General features: G+C 37.8%; 1 protein-coding gene across 2 annotated transcripts; it reads right to left on the reverse strand.

The window, feature by feature from the left end:
* Window positions 1-351: 351 nt before the first annotated feature.
* LOC133139035 (alpha-1,3-galactosyltransferase 2-like) lies at window positions 352-10402 on the reverse strand. Of its 2 annotated transcripts, XM_061258278.1 has the most exons (6): window positions 10328-10402; window positions 9861-9898; window positions 7898-7960; window positions 7008-7097; window positions 6466-6603; window positions 352-5546 (listed from the first exon to the last, which is right to left on the reverse strand). In XM_061258278.1, the coding sequence occupies exons 2-6, from the start codon at window positions 9890-9892 to the stop codon at window positions 4865-4867; spliced, it is 1005 nt and encodes a 334-aa protein (XP_061114262.1). In that variant the 5' UTR covers window positions 9893-9898; window positions 10328-10402; the 3' UTR covers window positions 352-4864. The 2 variants fall into 2 exon arrangements, with proteins under 2 accessions (XP_061114262.1, XP_061114263.1); XM_061258279.1 differs by lacking the exon at window positions 10328-10402 and having other exon boundaries at window positions 9861-9981.
* Window positions 10403-22754: the final 12352 nt, after the last annotated feature.

Consider the following 22754-nt stretch of genomic DNA (forward strand, 5'->3'; position numbering starts at 1 on the left):
CTGCAAGTCCCAACCAGGGACGCTACAATACATATGCTGCCATTACTGAAATTATTTACTGAGTGATTAGTCACTGTTGATGCTAGAAACCTCAAGTTAATCTGAACCACCAGGTAGTTAATTTCACTTACAATAGGAGACTCCATTACAGTAGGCAGTGGTATGTACAGATCAAGAAAGCCAGAAAACCAACCAGAGAATAATTATGATTAATAACCATTTAAAACCAGATTGAAGAAATTGGAGAAAAGAACTACAGTATCAGCTGTACACTCACTCATGTCTTTCTCACCCAGACAAACCAAGCCCTTACACTGCAATTTAATTCACAATCATTTTATTTTCCCATTATTCAGTATCATTATATTCCACAGTGTGTCTGGTTTATTACACAAGAACATTTTAAATGGCAACCATTGCCATAATCACCTGATAACATAAATAACATAAATATATTTTTTTTACATTACATTACAGGCATTTAGTAGACTCTTATTCAGAGCAACGAAAGGTCAAAGGTTGACACTCCTATACCAGCCATACTTCTCTATCTCCGAAAAGGAAACGGGTTACTCCATGTTCCAGAGCCGAGAGATAATCACTTTGTCCATTCCAGCTTCCAGTGGTGGAGATACAGAATAGTAGAGAGGCTCTACAGATTAAAGTTGTCAACACACAAATTTGATTACCTTTAATTCACTTACTCATTACAAGGAAATGTGGCCATAGTGGACACAGAAGCACAGTGCACATCTTCACACATACAGTGCTGTGCAAAAGTTTTAGGCAGGTGTGAAAAAATGCTGTAAAAGAATAATTACTTAAAAATTAAAAATAAACTATTAACATTTCTATCAATGAACAAAATGCATAAACAGAAGAAGTAAATGAACATAAGAAAAATCAAAATCAAATCAATATTTGGTGTGACCACCCTTTGCCTTCAAAACGGCATCAATTCTTCTCGGTATACTTGCACAATGTTTTTGAAGGAACTTGGCAGGTAGGTTATTCCAAAAATCTTAAGAGAACTAGTCACAGTTCTTCTGTGGATTTAGGCAGCCTCAAATGCTTGTCTCTTCATGTAATCCCAGACAGACTCAATGATGTTGAGATCAGGGCTCTGTGGGGGCCATACCATCACTTCCAGGACTCCTTGTTCTTCTTTATGCTGAAGATAGTTCTTAATGACATTGGCTGTATATTTGGGGTTGTCCTGCTGCAGAATACATTTGGGGCCAATCAGATGCCTCCCTGATGGTATTGCATGATGGATAATTATCTGCCTGGATAAGTATCTCAGCATTGAGGAGACCATTCATTCTGAACAAATCCCCAACTCCATTTGCAGAAATGCAGCCTCAAACTTGCAAGGAACCTCCACCATGCTTCACTGTTGCCTGCAGACACTCATTCTTGTACCGCTCTCCAGCCCTTCGGTGAACAAACTGCCTTCTACTACAGCCAAATATTTCACATTGACTCATCAGCCCAGAGAACCTGCTGCTATTTTTCTGCACCCCAGTTCCTGTGTTTTCATGCATAGTTCAGTCATTGGCCTTGTTTCCATGTCGGAGGTATGGCTTTTTAGCTGCAATTCTTCCATGAAGACTTCTGCACTTCTGACCAGCACAATAGATGTACCTGGGCTCCACTGGTTTCTGCCAATTCTGAGCTGATGGCACTGCTGGACATCTTCCAATTGGGAAGGGAAGTAAGCATGATGTGTCTTTCATCTGCTGCATTAAGTTTCCTTGACCGACCACTGCATCTACGGTCCTCAATGTTGCCCGTTTCTTTGTGCTTCTTCAACAGAGCTTGGACAGCACATCTGGAAACCCCTGTCTGCCTTGAAATTTCTGCCTGAGAGAGACCTTACTGATGCAGTATAACTACCGTGTGTCTTGTTGCTATGCTCAGTCTTGCCATGGTGTATGACTTCTGACATTAAACTGTCTTCAGTAACCTCACCTTGGAAGCAGAGTTTGCCTGTTCCTCACCCAGTTTTAACCCTCCTACACAGCTGTTTCTGTTTCAGTTAATTATTGTCTTTCAACAAACATATTAAATTGAGGGTCATTGGCTCCTGTTTGGTATAATTGGTTAATCACACACCACTTCGAAGTGTACCTAGAAGAACTGATGCTGGTTTGAAGGCAAAGGGTGGTCACACCAAATATTGAATTGATTTAGATTTTTCTTCTGTTCACTCACTTTGCATTTTGTTAATTGATAAAAATAAACTATTAATATTTCTATTTTTGAAAGCATTCTTACTTTACAGCATTTTTTCACACCTGCCTAAAACCTTTGCACAGTATTGTACATCATCAAATGATTGATTTATATTCATCACAAATCAATTCCCATTTCAAGATTGTTTAAGAATTCATTATAATACATTAAATTACATTACAAGAAATCACTGTAGTCCAAACCTAGATACAGCACTGAAAATCCACAGGACAGAACATAAAATTCTTCTTAAATAGGAGAGAGGACGGCATATTGTCACACTTTTCACTGTTTTCTCACATTTCGTTTCAACACTCCTAGAAAAAGAGTTTTATTACATAAAATGTGTAGTGCCATTTTATTACTTTTGAAGGTGAAAAATAATCACATGTGATTAGTTTGACCATAGATATAGAAACGTAGATACCGCGTTCGAGCACGCGCATCTGCGTGGCAGCTATATCTGGGTGGTCAGCAGTCAGTCATAGGTCATATCTGTGGAGTAGACTATTTGGAAAAATGCTAGTCATATTTGAGTATAATAAGGAAATCCTCCAGATCTATTCCCTTTCTGGACGTTTGGTTTGCGGACTGCAGTGCAAATGAGTCTTCCTTTAAGCACACTCCCTTCTAGCTGGACTCAAGTTTGGAGCAATCATGGGTGGTGGTTAGAGACTCATTACTGTGTCGACTGGAGATTGTTTTATAGGGTCTGCTGGGCTGGTCCAAGTGCCACCAGCATGACTGTAATTAACCACAATAACGCTGTGATCACTCTTTTAATTCTCAGTAGATGTTGTATTTCCTGCTCGTAAATTCAATTTAGTAAGATTAGGATACTCCGACCAGACCGGACTTTATTCTAAGACTATTAAAAAATAGCATCAGTTTCTAGACCCCCACCCAAACAGGATACCTGACCGGTGTGTCTCTACCTTTGACTCTCTACCTTTGTGGTGGTATTAGCCACAGGGACAGCTAAATCAAATATGCGGTTATTACCCAAATGCAGTATTACTCCACTACAGTTATTTCACAGCTATAGTTACCTAGGCCGATAAGAATATTACTTTGGATAGTTATAATGTATATTTTGATTATCACATTCAAAGCGACGACACAGAGCAGGGGTCAATGAGGTATCTACGTTTCTGTATCTATGGCTTTGACCACAAAAAACAGGAAGTTGACCAAAGTAGACTAAATAGGAGCAATGAGGGGTTAAGGGCCTTGCTCAAGGGCCCAACGGCTGTGTGGATCTCACTGTGGCTACACCTTGCGGGTCCCAGTCTTAACCACTACGCTGCAGGCTGCCGCATTAACATTTTTTGAGGAAGTGACGAGTGTTAGAGGAATGAACAGCGTGACAACTTACCCAGCTCTCCCCTACTCTGTAAGTCGTAATAAATATAAAAACATTTAAATTAGCAATGCAATTAACAATTCCACAAAATACTTTAAGGAAAATAAGAGATTTAAAGCCATTAACTGCGCTTCGAATGGAAAACACCATAGCTGATAAGACATCACAAACTGCAACAAAAGGTGGCCTTGTGTATGTATTCATGTAATTAAAATCTTGTTTGTCTCAAACCACAATAAGCCACTGTTTGAAGTTTTAAGAAATCTTGATAGTTACAAGCATAAAGTGGGTGTGGTTGCAACATGAAATGGATGGAATTAGAATTTTATTCCTCTCCTGGGTTCAGACACAGGCATACTAAAATTGATATTGTCAATGATCCAGTCGTAATAACCCCATGAAGGGAACTGGGTGTTTTAAGGCCAGACCATTTCCAGCCAGATGTTTCCTGTTGAAATACTACATTCTGGTATTTTGGATGGTAAAGCCCTACATTAGGCCTACATTTCTTCGCTGTTTACCAATTTGTAAAGCATACAACCAGTTTTTATTTAAATAGATTTTTCTAACAAGTCGTTTAGCTTCGAGGCAGCCATTGGAATTTCCGGACGATGTTAAAATTAACATGGGAAGGACTGGGAAGTTGAACAAAGTAGCCCGGCTAACTTCCAAGTAGGCAAGTGGTTTTTTGTTTTTTGCAATCTTTAATTGCGTTGCTAGGGAACTGCACCAGAGCTCATTGCTCATTGGCAAGTCAATGAAAATGTAAATACAGAACGGACCTTTTAACGAAACGATAGCATTCCCCGCAGTGACTTAGCGCTTTGCTATTTCCTGAAGTCACCCCCACTACCTCTCTGCCCACAGAGAAAAGACAGTTTTACGAATTCAATTCAAACATCCGTGACAAATGGCCGGAAATGTTTAGCATTTTTTGCAAGTTTTACAGTTCTGTGCTGATAACTGAAATCATTTTTTTTAATTGGGGCAAAATATTTTGTGATCTTGGAGTTACAGGATAAGGCTCTGTGTCCTGAGTGGTTTTGATATATTGAGCTTCAAAGATTCCAAAGTGAATCGGCTCCAAGCAGATACATTTTTGCATTTTTTCACACTTTTAAAACTGTTTTTTTGTGAGTAAAACTTCACACAACATAATCGTGCCAAAAATAAGTTAGTACTGCATGTTGTAAATGTGCAATTGTTTCCTGATATATCGCGCATAAAAAGGTTTTATTTTTGTTTTATTTTTGGTCCATGGTACCTCTAGGTCCTGAGTCTGCTGTAGTGTTTCTCAGCCCAGAGCAGCCGCTTGACGTGTATCTCTCGGCTGGGCCCGTTGAGGGGATTCCAGCCGTACTCTGGCGAGAGCACTCTACTGGGCTTGTTGAGCCAGAAGTACTTGTTGAGGTGGCTCTCGTCGTGCCACAGAGCCTGCACCCCGTTCCTCTTGTCCGTCATTATGCCCCGGTGACAGCTCTCGGTCAGGTTCACCACGGACTCCCACGTGCCCCCGAACACGGCCGCGTGGTAGTACAGGTCCCCAGTCTCCATGCAGGCCGTGGAGTTGGGGTTGCGGTCGTAGGTGTACCTTACCTTGGGGGTGTTGTAGAAGGAGGAGTGCTGCAGGGCAACCGACTCCCCGAGTGCCTCCGAGCCGAAGCGACCGGCGAAGACCATGTCCACGTCCAGGCAGAAGACGTACCGGTGGCCGTGACGGATGCGTGTCTGGATGGCGTCCGCGAGGGTCTTCATGCGCATCATGGAGATGTCCTCCCAGCGCTCGTGCCTCTTGATCTTGATGATCTCCAGGGCCCGGCCAGTCTTCAGCTGGAGCCCCGGCACGTTCTCTGGGGCGTCGGTGAACACGTAGTACGTCACCGGTAAACCCTCCATGAAGTGGAGTTCCGCTGAGGACAGCAGATCCATCAGGTACGCTTCCAGATATCTGTTAAAAAGGCACACAGAAATACACAGCAGAGTGTTACGTATGCAGTGTCGGAAGTTCCTCATTTCTCTTAGAATAGTTACCCGCCATCTTCTGACACACTGAAAAACCCATCTATTAAAACTGCAACCTGGGCCCATGAACTCAAGACAACCCCATCCCTCTCCCCCCAACATTATCAAACATTAATATTATGGGCAGCCTATTAATATGTTGTTTATAGGGCATATATGTCGGAGGTTTTACACAAAATAGCTTTTTAAAGGTATGAAAAAATGTTCAATTTAATAGGCATCTGCTTGTAGCCCATTCACTTTGGAATCTTTGAAGCTCCATATCTCAAAACCACTCAGAATACAGATAGAAGCTTGTACTTCTAAGGTCAAGCAGTGTAGCCATGAACCCTGACTTGTCCCCTGCTTAGTCTAATCAACTGTACGTCACTTTGGATGAAAGCGTCAGCTAAATAGCAAATTATTTATATTATCAAACTCTTTCCAACAACTTTTGTTCAATCATCTCATTGATCCCTCACGTATTTCAGTCCTCCATCAGTTGATTTTTCTTATTTTGATTCAGGATCAAGCCAGTAAAATAATTCAATTAATTGCAGCAAACACCTCTGTTAATCATTCAATTACCACTGAATTTGGTGCATAGGACAAATTACAGCAAGCTGTGCTGCATTGTGTTAAACAAATCAGCAATAAATTAAAATGTCCGCCAAGAACTTGTATTTATCAACGTTCACTGCCACCACCTCCACTATAGATTTAAGAAGGCGCAAACAAGCTTGTGTTCTGCTCTGAATGGTGTGATATCAGGGGCTCCGTCAGGGGAAGACACTAGATTCAGCTCAACGGGTGGACTTGTGGACAGCAGACAGGAGAGGCCCGAACGTGTCACAAACAGCACTCACCTCCCGACGGCGAACACAGTCAGTGCCACAGAGGTGCCCATTTTTTGGTGATACTTGTCGTAGGTGTCAGGATCAAACATCCCGTCCCACAAAATGGGAGCTCCCCAGTCCGTTGATGTCGTCACATCGGTTCGGGAGCTGAGAAGAGGGACAAAATGGGGGGGTAAAAAAGGGTAATATTGACAAGGCATCATTCTGTAACCTGAATAATATTTCATCACAGATGTCTGAGCTTGTCTGTGTGGTCACAAGGTTATATATATGAAGATAACATTGCCCACACCTCACTCCAAGGTGACCCTATGTTTTGTTTAAATTGGCAGCGTATTTGGTACACTGGGTCTTTCCGTTTCCGCACTAAAGAAACTGAATGATCCAGACGATGGCACCGATGTTTTCTACCTGTCTGAATAAAGCAAAGAATACAACCTTACCTGTTCACCATAAAGGAACTGCCCAGGGTCACAAGTTAATGAATAACAAACATTATTCCGTTGAAAAAATAACGGCTGAACACACACAGTACTGTTCATGTGACTCACCTGAGATCCAGGGAGGTGTCTACATGGTCTCTGGGTTCTGGCTTTGCAGCAGAAGGAAGCTGATATTTCCTCAGAGGGCTTTCAGAAAACCTGAACATTACAACAGACACGTTTGCTTCATCAAATTTCAAACTTCAAAATATAAGGGACATCTTATAGTTTTCCCTGATGAATCGTGACTTTTTCCTGCAACATTTTATGTTTGTAAGTAGTTACATGTAAGTTCTTTCCCCTTTAAGACACAACTAAAAGGCTGCCTGTTAAAGATGTACCTTGAAAGATAAGCTGAAACAGGAGTTTGCCGAGCACTAGCTTCCACAATTATGACGTATACTACAGTGAAAATACAGAAGCACTAAAATTTTATTGTACTTTTTAAGCATACTTTCAGATACGTTCATATGGTTATGAAAAATTGACCAAATTCAGGAAAAAGTGAATTTTGATTTCACCTTGTCTTTAAGAAGAAAAAACAAAGTATTCCTCATACAAAAATAAATTGCCTTTCAAAAACAAAGTGCAAACTGCTATACACGAGTGTACAACTGCTGCTACGTGGTAATGTCCAGCAGTACTGGTGTATGTAGCTGCAATATGCTAACCTAAGAGATTCAATGAAATAATGAAATGTATGCGCCATCTCAGAATGACCCGAGCTATGCAATGCTGTCCATTGACTTTGTGAGAGATGTTTCGAGAATCACATTACAGCAACAGAACGAAACAGCAACAAAAATTTATAAATTGGATACAGTCCACTTAAAAATTTACAAATAAATAAATTCATGAAAGTGTGCACATTGTCATTCTGAATTCTGTAATGTGACATTTTGATTCTTTACCTCAGGCTGTTTCTGTTTATTCTTGCCTGGTGAAGGAGACATTCCTACCTCACAAACACAAACAGTAACAGAAGACCACACAATATGCCGAGTCCCAAACGATGAAGCAGTCTGAAAAAGAAGAAAGATTTAATCAAAGGATTGTGAGGCATTATATTGCATAACGTACATTCACAAGAGTAGCCAATATTACTTGTGCTGTGTTATTGTGTCATACTACTGCCATTATGGAGTAAATATGTAAAAATAATCATTTTGCTTGTGAAATCAGTGTCATATGAAAAGCAACAATGTTGCCTGTGCAAAACAATTAAAAGTATGCATGAATTTATAAATAATGCCAAGCAGGACCAGGACTCCAAATCTACAACCAGCAGGTAAAAATGTGCATTCCTGTCAAATCAGATTTTTAAAACAACAAAACGTTCAGAAACAAAATGATATTTTTCAACTTCAACCAAATACTGTTCAAACCCAAAAGAGGAAAAAAGAAAAGTGCAACAGAAATAAAGAAATAAACGTTTATTTAAACAGAAACGGTGGTGCATTGAGCATCCTGTTGCAAACCTAGGGCAAACTGACTGATGTAGTACGGTTTGCTCCTACGATGTCTGAGAAGGTGTTTACAGCATAGAACTAGATCATTATTGATTTGAAAATGATGAGAAAAATATTTAGATGTCGGCTGCCATTTGGTTTCTTTCTGAACAGTGGTTTGCTTTGGCTAAATTTAGATGTATAAATATGAAATCTTCAAATTGTGTAAAAATCAAAGTGTAAAATCACAGTCTGTATGATTTAAAAGTACAAATTTTTGACAAGAATTTCCAGAATTATTTTGTTAAATTGCAGCAATACAATTTGAGTATTATTTAGAATTTTACTTGTTAATCATATTTAGAGGGTAAATTCCAAATCTTTTTCCCCAAATGAGATCGGTGAATCTTACATAATTCCCCAATAATTTGATATGTACGTATCCAGTGCCTACTACATCATTCTGAAATAAAGCTTGTATGCTGAGATCATTTCATTTAAATTGTGCACAAAAGCATATCCGAGCAATCCAGGCTATTTGAGGCTACATCCCTAAAGAGCATCACACCCCCAGTGGGAATAGCATCTGAAACCATAGCAAATTCCTCCAGGTTAACCGGGGTATTAAACATCCATAAGGATTCAGAAATTCTAAAAAGCTGGTTCACCAACATTATGCTGCTAGAGAAACATTTTCCATGAAACAGTAATTTTTTTAAATATAAAATGTCCCTGTTATTCCATATACAGAGCAGTATTTGAACAGTGGTGCAATTGCTATCCTTTTGCCTCTGTACTCCAGCAGGTTGGATTCAAAATGAAACGGTGAATATGAGGTTAAAGAGACCACTGTCACCTGTAATTTGAGGATATTTACATCCTTATTGGGTGATCCGTGAAGGAATCACATCCATTTTTATACATAGTCCCTCCATTTTAGCGGACTAAAGTAATTGGACAGTTGGCTTATCGGCCGTTTCTTATTAGTCGAGTGTATTCGCTTCTTTGGTGCAGGCATAAAAAAGTAATTCCTACACGGTTCACCCAATATGGATGCGTATACAATCAAATTAAAGGTCAAAGTCAGAACAGACAGTGCACCACTGTCCAAATACATACATATTACACTATATAATCGCTGGGAAGAAAAATTGTGTTTATAGATTGACCAAAAGAGAAGCAATTGTTTGTGAAAGTTGGATAATTTATATAATTTATAAGTATATTTTGAATCCGATTCACGATTCATATACCGCAGGAACACGTCGTGCTTATAGAAAAATGCAATCTTAATCTGATTGTAGGATAATATTTACGCAAATGCGATTCACCAGAAACCAGAAAACATTTTTTTTGTTCCCTCGCTCCAAGTAGACAATGTGTGACCACTAAAAACTGGATGTGATCGCAGAATCATGCACAGTCGCCTTAGAGAAATTCTACCAAGGTCGCCTGTTGAAGACGTTTCACTCACCTCATTGTACCGACCTTCGAGATGAAGTTCATTTGAGGCTGCGAAGAAAAAAAACAGAAATACTTAATCAGATATAGGATAGTTTGGGAAACAGAAGGGAAAATATCACGCGAACTTATACAAATAAAGCATCCTACAACAGTCATTAAAACAAATCCACAAGTTGTAGTAGACACGTGTTTTCAATCTCTGACTCCTTGAGCCCGGAACGTTCTGGGCTGGCCCAGAGATCCTGTGAAAAAAAAAGAGACACGTAGTTCCCCCCCCCCCCCCCCCTTTTTTTTTTTCTTCGGGAAAGCAAATGGGAAAAATAAGAGAAAAAAGCAAGGGGGAAAAACACACAATTCGGCCACATTGTAAGGCAGAAATGACCTAATAATTCTATATAGGCTCGCTCGGAGTCCTAAATACGTAGCTAGACGTATACGTACGTACGTATGTATAGCAACTTTAGAGCAGCTACTTACCTGAAATAGATGCGTCTTTGAATGAGAAAACAAGTGGGAACATTTTGAAAACGAAAAAAAAAAAAAAAGAACAGCAAACAAAGTACACATAAGCGGTAACCATTAGACTGAAATCCGTAGCCTGACACAACGGTGCAGCAAGAAAAGCGGACCAGGAGCATTTCGGCGGACACCCCCCGAATGTACTCTCATCCAATAAGTGAACGCGTCGTTGCTAAAAGCCTTTTCTCGTTCCATGTTTTAACAGGAATTTTCTTTTCATTGAATGATTATCTGATACGTCAGAAGTGAAATAAAGTGGCATATGCGTAGCATACAAATATAGTTGTGCTAAATGTCGTTTACACTTGTAAATAAAACCTGTGGCCAAGATTTAGCATCGCAAAGGTGTGGAACTGTCAGCAAAGGAAATAATGCAGGAATCAGTTATCACCGTCAGTCAATCCTGTGTGGCATGTTCAGGCAATTTAAATATGGTGAACGTTTCATCTGAAGGGATTCTGTGTAAAGTATTGCCGAAGATTGTTCCACAACAACGGGGGCTTATTGCAAATCACGGGGGCCCAGTAAGGTATTTCAAAACTGTGAATCTCGAGATTAAAATCTCATTAAGATCTCTTCAGATCAGAATTAACCAGATTTTGAAATCGTGTTTTTGCTATCCCAGATAAAATTGATGTTCTAGGTTCTGTCTCCGTTTTTCAAATAATTTTCAGATAGAATCATTCTGATCGAGATAGCACAAGATCCGATTTACAGAATCCAGACAAGCATTATTTGGATACAGCGCGCCACCATCTGTTGGTCAAAATAATGCAACATTTCATTAAGACAAACAGGCATGAGTTTGTATATTACTTATATTTACCTATTTGAATCATCAATACAAAAGACATAGGCAAAAAAGTCAGTCTAATTTCAGAATTCAATGTAATAAAAACATTTTGTTGCAGGTCCATGTGGATGCTGGTATAGTATCTTCTGAGGAACTTTGAAAATCTTGTTTTTGCAGCAATTATTTTAGAATAGATAACAATATATTTTCAAATAAAATATTCCAAGGCATTTACACATTTGTAAGGCTTACAGTTTTCTTTCGAAACTTTCTTTCTTTCTTTTATTTTTGTGGGGTTCTTCTTGAAAATACTTTATTGGCCATTTAGAATCGATACTGTTTTATAGAAGGATTTGTGTTCCTAATAATGTGCAAGGATTGTGATCCCAAATCAACCTTGAATCCATCCTGAGTCCACCCTTTCAGTGGGATCAAGACGAGCATGATTTTCCATATCAAAACTATCCTAATCTCCTCCTTCAAAATCTAGATTCTAGGTAGGATTTAACGACCAAATCCTTATCCCAATTTTGTTATTGTCAGGATCACAGATTCAAGTTTTGAAATACCCAGTTTTGGAATTTAATCCCATCTGATTATTGAAATCAAATCCAAAAATGTTTTTGAATACTGGTCCACGCGGGGTATTTCACTGGGTACAGGTAAAACCCGGAACATGTATTCTACTTGGTGACTTCAATATCAACTTGCTTAAAGGTGATCTCACAACTACAACTGACTTCCTAAATGTATTCTATTCTTATAATTTTTTTCCTTCAATTACTAAACCTTCCCGCATCACAAACTCATCAGCTACACTTATTGACCATATTTTCCTTAATTCAATAGATTTTGAGATCACTTCAGGCCTCTTGATATGCGATGTCTCTGATCATCTCCCTGTTTTCCAAATCATTCATCTTAATGAATCTTCCAGTGATAGTAGGCCTATGACTCCTTTGAATATATCAATTAAATACCGTAAATTCTCGAGAAATAACTTTGACGCCTTCAAATCATGATGCAAGATGTCAATAAAGCCTATGAATTATTTATTGAATTACTCAATTTGGCCCTTGATTCATCGTTTCCTTTGATTACGACAACAATCAGAAATAATAACTCTAAAGAAAAACCATGGATAACAGATGAACTAAAGAAGCTATCCCGTAAAAAAAACAACCTCTATAGGAAATCAATTATAACCCCCACCCCCATAAATATTGAAACATACAAGAAATGTAAAAACCAATTCACAACCCTAGTAAGAAAAACAAAGAAAAAATTATATTCTGATAAATTCACATTAGCATCAAATGACATCAAGGCAACATGGAACCTCATCAATCATCTTATGAAACGCAATAAAAAATCATCAGCTACTCCTACGGAAATGAATGATACTAAGGGATCTCTTTCCAACCCAACGGATATTGCTAATGGTTTCAATGATTTCTTTGTAAATGTTGGTCCTGAACTTGCCTCTAACTTTAAGAACTCTAATGTTGATCCTCGTGACTCGATCAGGGGTCAGTATTCTTCACTCCAAAATCTCGATCCTCCAACTTCACAGGAAGTCAGAGACATCATCATGTCTCTAAAGAACTCAGCTCATGGTCATGATGGAATCAAGAGTATCCTTATCAAGGAGACATTTGATCACATCATCACACCTCTTACTCTTATTCTTTCTTTATCTCTTCTGTCTGGCACCATCCCCCACGATCTAAAAATCTCAAAAGTCATACCCATATTCAAATCAGGTGATTCTAAGGAATTTAGTAACTACCGTCCTATATCAATTCTTCCTTGTATCTCTAAAATCTTAGGAAAACTGATCTATTCTAGACTATCCAATCACCTTGCAGTAAATAATATATTATACAAACACCAATATGGATTTCGTAAAAAATACTCTACCGAGTATGCCATAATACAGCTCGTTAATTATATCTCATCAGCTCTTGATAACAAAAAATTTTCCCTTGGTGTCTTCCTGGATCTAAGCAAAGCCTTTGACACGGTATGCCATGCTATACTGCTTGCCAAACTCAAAAGATATGGAGTGAAGGATACTGCCCTTAAACTGTTAACCAATTACCTTGTCAATAGAGAGCAATATGTCCATCTAAATGGTGTTTCCTCAAAGAAATCTAAGATCACATTTGGTGTCCCCCAGGGCTCAGTCCTGGGTCCTTTATTATTTTTAATCTATATAAACGATATGGTCATGTCATGTACAAATCTCCTTCCAGTTCTGTTCGCGGATGACACAAATCTCATAGCTTCCCACGATGATTTTCACTCCCTGATCAGAATTGTTAATAATGAACTATCTATTGTAGCGCAATGGTTCCAACGAAACAAACTAACCCTCAATGTGAAGAAGTGCAACTTCATGATCTTTTGCAACATAAATAAACACTACCCAAAAGAACTAGCCAAAATTCGCATAAATAATGCTGAAATCAATCTAGTCCAGCATACTAAATTCTTAGGCATCATTATTGATAGTCACCAAAAGATCTTCAAGGATGCTGGGCATATTGAGGAAAGTTTGTCCCTTAGTTCACTCTTCAGCTCATCTTACTCTATATTATAGCTTCCTGTTCCCTTTCATTAATTACTGTAACATTATCTGGGCAGCGACCTATCCTACATATCTCAATAAACTACGTACAGTACAGAAGAAATACTTAAGGTTTATCTCCCACTCAAATAGATATGCACCATCCGCCCCCCTTTTTAAAAAATATAACATATTGCCGATTGAAAAAGTGAACACATACCAGATATGCATATTCATCCACAAATTCATGTATAGAAAACATGAACTTCCAGACACCCTTCAGAATCTATTTATTTCCACCTCCAATGTCCATTCACATCAAACGAGACACAGCAACAATAATCTATTCCTATCGCGCTCACAAACATCAAGACACCAGTATAATCTTTCCTTTAGAGGCCCAAAGCTGTGGAGTGAACTAAGCCCTCAACTGAGATCTATGTCCTCATAACTGTGTTTAAAAAAACATTTGAAAAAATATCTAATGTCTACCTAAACTGCTACTCAATATTTATCTCAGTTATTTGTTTCTCTTCTTCTTGTATCATCCCATGTTTAGTCATCATCCTATGTTGTCTGTTTCTTTTTTCTCTTATCATCCTATGTTCAATCATCATCCTATGATGTCTGTTTCTTCTTTTTCGTATCATCATATATTCAATCATCATCCTATGTTGTCTGTTTCTTCTTTCTTATATCATCTTATGTTTAATCATCATTCTATGTTGTCTGTTTCTTCTTTCTTATATCATCTTATGTTTAATCATCATTCTATGTTGTCTGTTTCTTCTTTCTTATATCATCTTATATTTAATTATCATCCTATGTTGTCTGTTTCTTCTTTCTCGTATCAACTGATGTTTAATCCTTAAACATTCTATTTTCTTTTCTTTCTCGTATCATCCTATGTTGGATTTGGATTGGCTACATTTTATTTCGCCCGCTAAATGTACTAAAAATGTACTAATAAGTGTTGGCTAGGTGTGGAGCTCTGTACAAGCCTGTAAGGGCTTCGCTCCCACCTTGCACAGATTTGAACTAAAATTTGTGCTAAATAAATAAACCTAAACCTAAACCCGGAACATGTCTTTTGACTTCAGTGCCGTGTTCCAGATTTGGGAGGGCTCAAGGTTTTACTCAGTTATTCAGGCCAATTCTGCTTCATGAGACTGGGCCCCAGTTGTACGAAACCACACATTTACGTAGACACACAAAGAGCCTCCTGACAGAACTTCAACAAGCATATTTTGTGGCGAGTGTGGCTGGATTATCCTTCTGGATTTTACGATTTCCTCAATATTAGCCTATATCTTAGACCCACAATTGACAAAGCTGTATGTCATATGAATACACATTTTAATCCAGATTTCTGTGAATAAATAAAATGAGACATTTATATCAGTTTGCATTTATTAAACAAGAAAAAAAGATACAAAGCTTTTTGTCATTTTATTTTTCGCTTGGCTTTGACACAAACTCGGTTTTGTCTTAATTACTCTTTATGATACAACAATGCAAGTCAAAGGAAAAAATATTTTAATAGCTAGACCTATATAATCATTTAAAATAGAAAATTGGTTAACAGTTAATATATTTAATATTTACAGAATATTTCATGCTAAGAATTGAAAATGTAGTACAGTACTTGATACAGGACAACACCAGTAAAATAAAATGTGCTCATACAACGACAATAATTAAGGCTTACATATGTATAAAAAATAAATGTATCGATTTAGGATTAAATGAGAAATCCAAAACTGGCATCCTCTCTTAAAATGACTTAAAATATAAGGGCATAAGTATATTTATAACAGAGATGTACGGTTTCCCCACTTACTCCATAAAGGGAGAGAGACAGTGACGAGGCTGATGTTGTAGTTGGCATTAGGACACTGAGTCCAGAAAATAGCCAGGCAGCTTATATTTATTTTGTATTTATTTTTTTAAAAGCTATTTTGACATGTATATGCATGTACTGCAGTTGAAATTGTACTTACCTCTAGGGTCTTTCAGCGAACTTATCCCTGGTTATGGGTATGCACTTTGTTGTACGTCGCTCTGGATAAGAGCGTCTGCCAAATGCCAATAATGTAATGTAATGTAATGGGAGCGGGAAAAGCACCAGCTGACTCCCGCCCCCTCCACGGATTCCTATTGTTCTTATGCAGAACCCACCCACCACAAGGAGCTCAGGACGAAGCGGGTAAAGGGCAAAAAGCTTTATTTTATTTATTCAAAAAACAGAGAGCACGCCACAACTCGAAGAAACCAAAACAGGAAAAGAAAAAGGAAAAGAAACCCAAACACAACGGACTGAAATATAATCGACCGGTTAAAATTCCGTTCGCGGAATCCAACATTCAACCCCGGCATCTCTCTCGCGTCTGCCCCTTACCTGCTTCTTTTAAACCTGACTCCATTAGTCAAACAGGAAACAGCTGCGTCACGCCCCCAAACCTGACAGCGTGGATCCATCTGCACACCGAGCCCCACCCAACTCTGGCAAATCCAGCCCAGCCACCAGGCTCCTTACATATACAGGCCAAGGCTCCATCCCTACACCCTGTAGTTCAACCCAGTATATTTCCCAATATATTTCTTCTGTCAAACAATGCAGGCATGTGCCACTGAAGCCGGGAGACACATTTCCTGTCCGATTCAAGTCATTCAGAGCGATGGTAATATTGTTAGACTTGACAATTTTGGATCCAGGTTTTTACAAACTTCACCGTACACACTGCACCTTATAGCATAGGAAAGTTAAGCAAATTTGGTGAAGAGGCGTTTCACACGGTTGCAACAGTGAAGAAGCAGGAAGACGCATTAGCGTTAAATCATCAGCTTTCAGATAATCTTTTCAAGTCATAATTAACTTTTAAAACTTTTTTTTTTACGTAGTACAAAGGAAGGTAAAACAAATGTGGTAATTCCATAAACTTCTGTATGGTGCCAACATCATTTCACGAAACACCTAACTGGTTGGTAATGTTATATGACATTAAAGCTACAAAGTAGTATAATAAATGTTATTTTTTCAACGTAAGGTTGTTGCTTCTGAACTACTTTTGATTTATGTGCCTCTTTGGAGCAAGTTCTCCACTCCTTATGCATCCTAACTGTCTTTCAAAATATTCTCACAGTTCAATAGGACAGGGCACTTATGACTCACGGTTCAGCAGCCACTGGGAAAGAGATCAGGAGAGGGTGTGCGAAAAATTGGCACACAGCGGGGAAAACAAAACCACACAATGTACTTTGGACTTAATAAGGATAACCAAATGGAATATAAATACTGATATATCTTTCATGTTGCACCTGGTTTATCGAAGCTAATCTTATCGTTCAAAAGTCACAATTAGTATCATCACACCTACATGCTGCATTTGACAGTTTGGCATCATGATCACCAACTGGAGTGGCCCCACAACAATTATGAATTCAGCAGAATACTCAGCATCTCACCAATTACATTATTGGCATTTGGCAGACGCTCTTATCCAGGGCGACGTACAACAAAGTGCATACCCATAACCAGGGATAAGTTCGCTGAAAGACCCTAGAGGGAAGTACAATTTCAACTGCAACCAATAAATCCAGCACCTTCTTGTTTCCGCAAACTCTCCCTTTTGTCTGAAAACAAGTTTACATTTTTTTCAGAGGACTATAACACAATAAAATACTGAAAGATGATTTGAAGTGACTGACACCTTGACAAAAACAAACAAGAAATGCTAAGAGGCTCTCTCAGATATGAACATCCACAGAGGCTGAAGATCCTGGCCCGTCTGTGGTCCTGGAAAACCTCCACAGCCACACAAAAAACTATTACAGGACACTGAAGAAATGCTTCTCCAACATTGTCCCAGTGGATACAGCAGGGAAAATATTAGCTAATACTATAATATATAAAATATATAACATATATAATTATATTGTGATGAAGATTCTTGTAATAATTACTGGGATGTGAAACGACATTACAAACTTTGATGTTTCATGTTTCGTGACATGATGTTGGCACCATACAGAAGTTTATGGAATTACCACAAAAGTCCTTCCTTTGTAAAAAAATTAATAAAAAAAGTTATTTATGACTTGAAAAGATTCTTTGAAAGCTGATGATTTAACGCTAATGCGTCTTCCTGCTTCTTCACTGTTGCAACCGTGTGAAACGCCTCTTCACCAAATTTGCTAACCTTTCCTATGCTATAAGGTGCAGTGTGTACGGTGAAGTTTGTATAAACCTGGATCCAAAATTGTCAAGTCTAACAATATTACCATCGCTCTGAAAGAATCGTACAGGAAATGTGTCTCCCGGCTTCAGTGGCACATGCCTGCATTGTTTGACAGAAGAAATATATTGGGAAATATACTGGGTTGAACTACAGAGTGTAGGGATGGAACCTTGGCATGTACTGTATACATGTCAAAATAGCTTTAAAAAAAAAAAAAAAAGCTGCCTGGCTATTTTCTGGACTCAGTATCCTAATGCCGACTACAACATATCCAGCCTCGTCACTGTCTCTCTCCCTTAATGGAGTAAGTGGGGAAACCGTACATCTGTTATAAATATACTTATGCCCTTCTTATATTTTAAGTCATTTTAAGAGAGGATACCATTTTTGGATTTCTCATTTAATCCTAAATCGATACATTGTTTATGTATTAAAACAAAACCTTGTCTATTGAAATCCTTTCACTCCGTCTAAATATTAATATTTGATTTGTTATTTTTTATACATATTTAAGCCTTAATTATTGTCGTTGTATGAGCACATTTTATTTTACTGGTGTTGTCCTGTATCAAGTACTGTACTACATTTTCAATTCTTAGCATGAAATATTCTGTAAATATTAAATATATTAACTGTTAACCAATTTTCTGTATTAAATGATTATATAGGTCTATCTATTAAAATATTTTTTCCTTTATCTTGCATTGTTGTATCATATAAAGATTCTTTAAGACAAAACTGAGTTTGTGGAAAAACCAAGCGAAAAATAAAATGACAAAAAGCTTTGTATCTTTTTTCTTGTTTAATAAATGCAAACTGATATAAATGTCTCATTTTATTTATTCACAGAAATCTGGATTAAAATGTTAATTCATATGACATACAGCTTTGTCAATTGTGGGTCTAATATATAGGCTAATATTGAGGAAATCGTAAAAACTGGGGCCCTGTCTCATGAAGCAGAATTGGCCTGAATAACTGAGTAAAACCTTGAGCCCTCCCAAATCTGGAACACGGGACTGAAGTCAAAAGACATGTTCCGGGTTTTACCTGTACTCAGGTAACCCTTTTTGTGAAATACCCCGTGTGGGCCAGTATTCAAAAACATTTTTGGATTTGATTTCAATAATCAGATGGGATTACATTTCAAAACTGGGTATTTCAAAACTTGAATCTGTGATCCTGACAATAAAAAGTGGGATAAGGATTTGGTCATTAAATCCTACCTAGAATCTAGATTTTGAAGGAGGAGATTAGGATAGTTTTGATATGGAAAATAATGCTTGTCTTGATCCCACTGAAAGGGTGGATCAAGGTTGATGTGGGATGCATAAATTGGATCCAATCCTTGCACATTATTAGGAACACAAATCCTTCTATAAAACAGTACCGATTCTAAATGGCCCATAAAGTATTTTCCAGAAGAACCCCACAAAAATAAAAGTTGTCTGAAGAAAACTGCAAGCCTTACAAATGTGTAAATGCCTTGGGATATTTTATTTGAAAATATATTGTTTTCTGTTCCAAAATAATTGCTGCAAAAACAAGATTTTCACAGTTCCTCAGAAGATACTATACCAGCATCCACATGAACCTGCAATAAATTAGACTGACTTTTGCCAATGTCTTTTGTATTGATGATTCAAAGAGGTGAATATGAATAATATACAAACTCATGTCTGTTTGTCTTAATGAAATGTTGCATTATTTTGACCAACAGATGGAGGCGCGCTGTATCCAAATAATGTTTGTCTGGATTCTGTAAACCCGATCTTGTGGTATCTCGATCAGAATGATTCTGTCTGAAAATTATTTAAAAAACGGAGACAGAACCTAAACAAAAAAAAAAAAAAAACTATTTCAAAATCTGGTTAATTCTGATCTGAAGAGAACTTAATGAGATTTTAATCTGGAGATTAAGTTTTTAAATAATGGGCCCCGCGGGGGGTGGGGGGGGTGGACTACGTCTCTCTCTTTTTTCACAGGATCTCAGAACGTTCCGGGCTCAAGGAGTCACAGATTGAAAACGTGTCTACTACAACTTGGTAATGACTGTTGTAGGATGCTTTATTTATTTATATCAGATCGCCTGATATTTTACCTTCTGTTTCCCAAACTATCCTATATCTGATTAAGTATTTCAGTTTTTTTTTCTTCGCAGCCTCAAATGAACTTCATCTCGAAGGTCGGTACAATGAGGTGAGTGAAACGTCAGACAGACGACCTTGGTAGAATTTCTCTTAGGCGACTGTACATGATTCTGCGATCACATCCAGTTTCCAGTGGTCACACATTGTCTACTTGGAGCGAGGGATGGATTGGAGCGAGGGAACAAAAAAAATGTTTTCTGGTTTCTGGTGAATCGCATTTGCGTAAATATTATCCTACAATCAGATTGCACGACGTGTTCCTGCGGTATATGAATCGTGAATCGGATTCAAAATATACTTAATAATGGAATTATCCAAATTTCACAAACAATTGCTTCTCTTTTGGTCAATCTATAAACACAATTTTTCTTCCCAGCTATTATATAGTGTAGCATGTATGTATTTGGACAGTGGTGCACTGTCTGTTCTGACTTTGACCTTTAATTTGATGGTATATGCATCCATAATGGGTGAACCGTGTAGGAATTACTTACCTTTTTATACCTGCACCAAAGAAGCGAATACACTCGACTAATAAGAAACGGCCGATAAGCCAACTGTCCAATTACTTTGGTCCGCTAAAATGGAGGGACTATGTATAAAAATGGATGTGATTCCTTCACGGATCACCCAATATGGATGTAAATATCCTCAAATTACAGGTGACAGTGGTCTCTCTAACCTCATATTCGCCGTTTCATTTTGAATCCAACCTGCTGGAGTACAGAGGCAAAAGGATAGCAATTGTACCACTGTCCAAATACTGCTCTGTATATGGAATAACAGGGACATTTTATATTGAAAAAAATGACTGTTTTATGGAAAATGTTTCTCTAACAGCATAATGTTGGTGAACCAGCTTTTTAGAATTTCTGAATTCTTATGGATGTTTAATACCCCGGTTAACCTGGAGGAATTTGCTATGGTTTCAGATGCTATTCCCACTGGGGGTGTGATGATCTTTAGGGATGTAGCCTCAAATAGCCCGGATTGCTCGGATATGCTTTTGTGCACAATTTAAATGAAATGATCTCAGCATACAAGCTTTATTTCAGAATGATAGTAGTAGGCACTGAATATGTACATATCAAATTATTGGGGAATCTCATTTGGGGAAAAAGATTTGGAATTTACCCTCTAAATATGATTATCAAGTAAAATTCAAAATAATACCCAAATTGTATTGCTGCAATTTAAAAAATAATAATTCTGGAAATTCTTGTAAAAAATTTGTACTTTTATATCATACAGACTGTGATTTTACACATTAATTTGAAGATTTCATATTTATACATCTAAATTTAGCCAAAGCAAACCACTGTTCAGAAAGAAACCAAGCGGCAGCTGAAATCAAAATATTTTTCTCATCATTTTCAAATCAATAATGATCTAGTTCTATGCTGTAAACACCTTCTCAGACACCGTAGGAGCAAACCGTACTACATCAGTCAGTCTGCCCTAGGTTTGCAACAGGATGCTCAATGCACCACCGTTTCTGTTTAAATAAACGTTTATTTCTTTATTTCTGTTGCACTTTTCTTTTTTCCTCTTTTGGGTTTGAACAGTTTCTTTTCACAAGTATTTGGCTGAAGTTGAAAAATATCAGTTTGTTTCTGAACGTTCTGTTGTTTCAAAAATCTGATTTGATATTCTGATTTGACAGGAATGCACATTTTTACCTGCTGGTTGTAGATTTGCAGTCCTGGTCCTGCTTGGCATTATTTATAAATTCATGCATACTTTTAATTGTTTTGCACGGGCAACATTGTTGCTTTTCATATGACACTGATTTCACAAGCAAATTGATTATTTTTACATATTTACTCCATAATGGCAGTAGTATGACACAATAACACAGCACAAGTAATATTGGCTACTATTGTGAATGTACGTTATGCAATATAATGCCTCACAATCCTTTGATTAAATCTTTCTTCTTTTTCAGACTGCTTCATTGTTTGGGACTCGGCATATTGTTTGGTCTTCCGTTACTGTTTGCGTTTGTGAGGTAGGAATGTCTCCTTCACCATGCAAGAATAAACAGAAACAGCCTGAGCTAAAGAATCAAAATGTCACATTACAGAATGCAGAATGACAATGTGCACACTTTCACTAATTTATTTATTAGTAAATTTTTAAGTGGACTGTATCCATTTTATTTATTCATTTTTGTTGCTGTTTCGTTCTGTTGCTGTAATGTGATTCTCGAAACATCTCTCACAATGTCAATGGACAGCATTGCATATCTCGGGTCATTCTGAGATGGCGCATACATTTCATTATTTCATTGAATCTCTTAGGTTAGCATATTGCAGCTACATACACCAGTACTGCTGGACATTACCACGTAGCAGCAGTTGTACACTCGTGTATAGCAGTTTGCACTTTGTTTTTGAAAGGCAATTTATTTTTGTATGAGGAATACTTTGTTTTTTGTTCTTAAAGACAAGGTGAAATCAAAATTCACTTTTTCCTGAATTTGGTCAATTTTTCATAACCATATGAACGCATCTGAAAGTATGTTTAAAAAGTACAATAACATTTTAGTGCTTCTGTATTTTCACTGTCGTATACGTCATAATTGTGGAAGCTAGTGCTCGGCAAACTCCTGTTTCAGCTTATCTTTCAAGGTACA

This window comes from Conger conger, chromosome 10 (genome assembly GCF_963514075.1).
Source record: "Conger conger chromosome 10, fConCon1.1, whole genome shotgun sequence".
Taxonomy (NCBI): domain Eukaryota; kingdom Metazoa; phylum Chordata; class Actinopteri; order Anguilliformes; family Congridae; genus Conger; species Conger conger.

What these genes read in the sequence shown, in the direction of transcription:
- LOC133139035 (XM_061258278.1), bottom strand. Translation starts at nt 9,892, where the DNA reads ATGAACTTCATCTCGAAGGTCGGTACAATGAG. An exon ending in GACACCTCCCTGGATCTCAG is followed by an intron (nt 6,604 to 7,007) that starts GTGAGTCACATG and finishes CCCTCTTCTCAG; the next exon opens with CTCCCGAACCGATGTGACGA. An exon ending in ACTGTGTTCGCCGTCGGGAG is followed by an intron (nt 5,547 to 6,465) that starts GTGAGTGCTGTT and finishes CCTTTTTAACAG; the next exon opens with ATATCTGGAAGCGTACCTGA.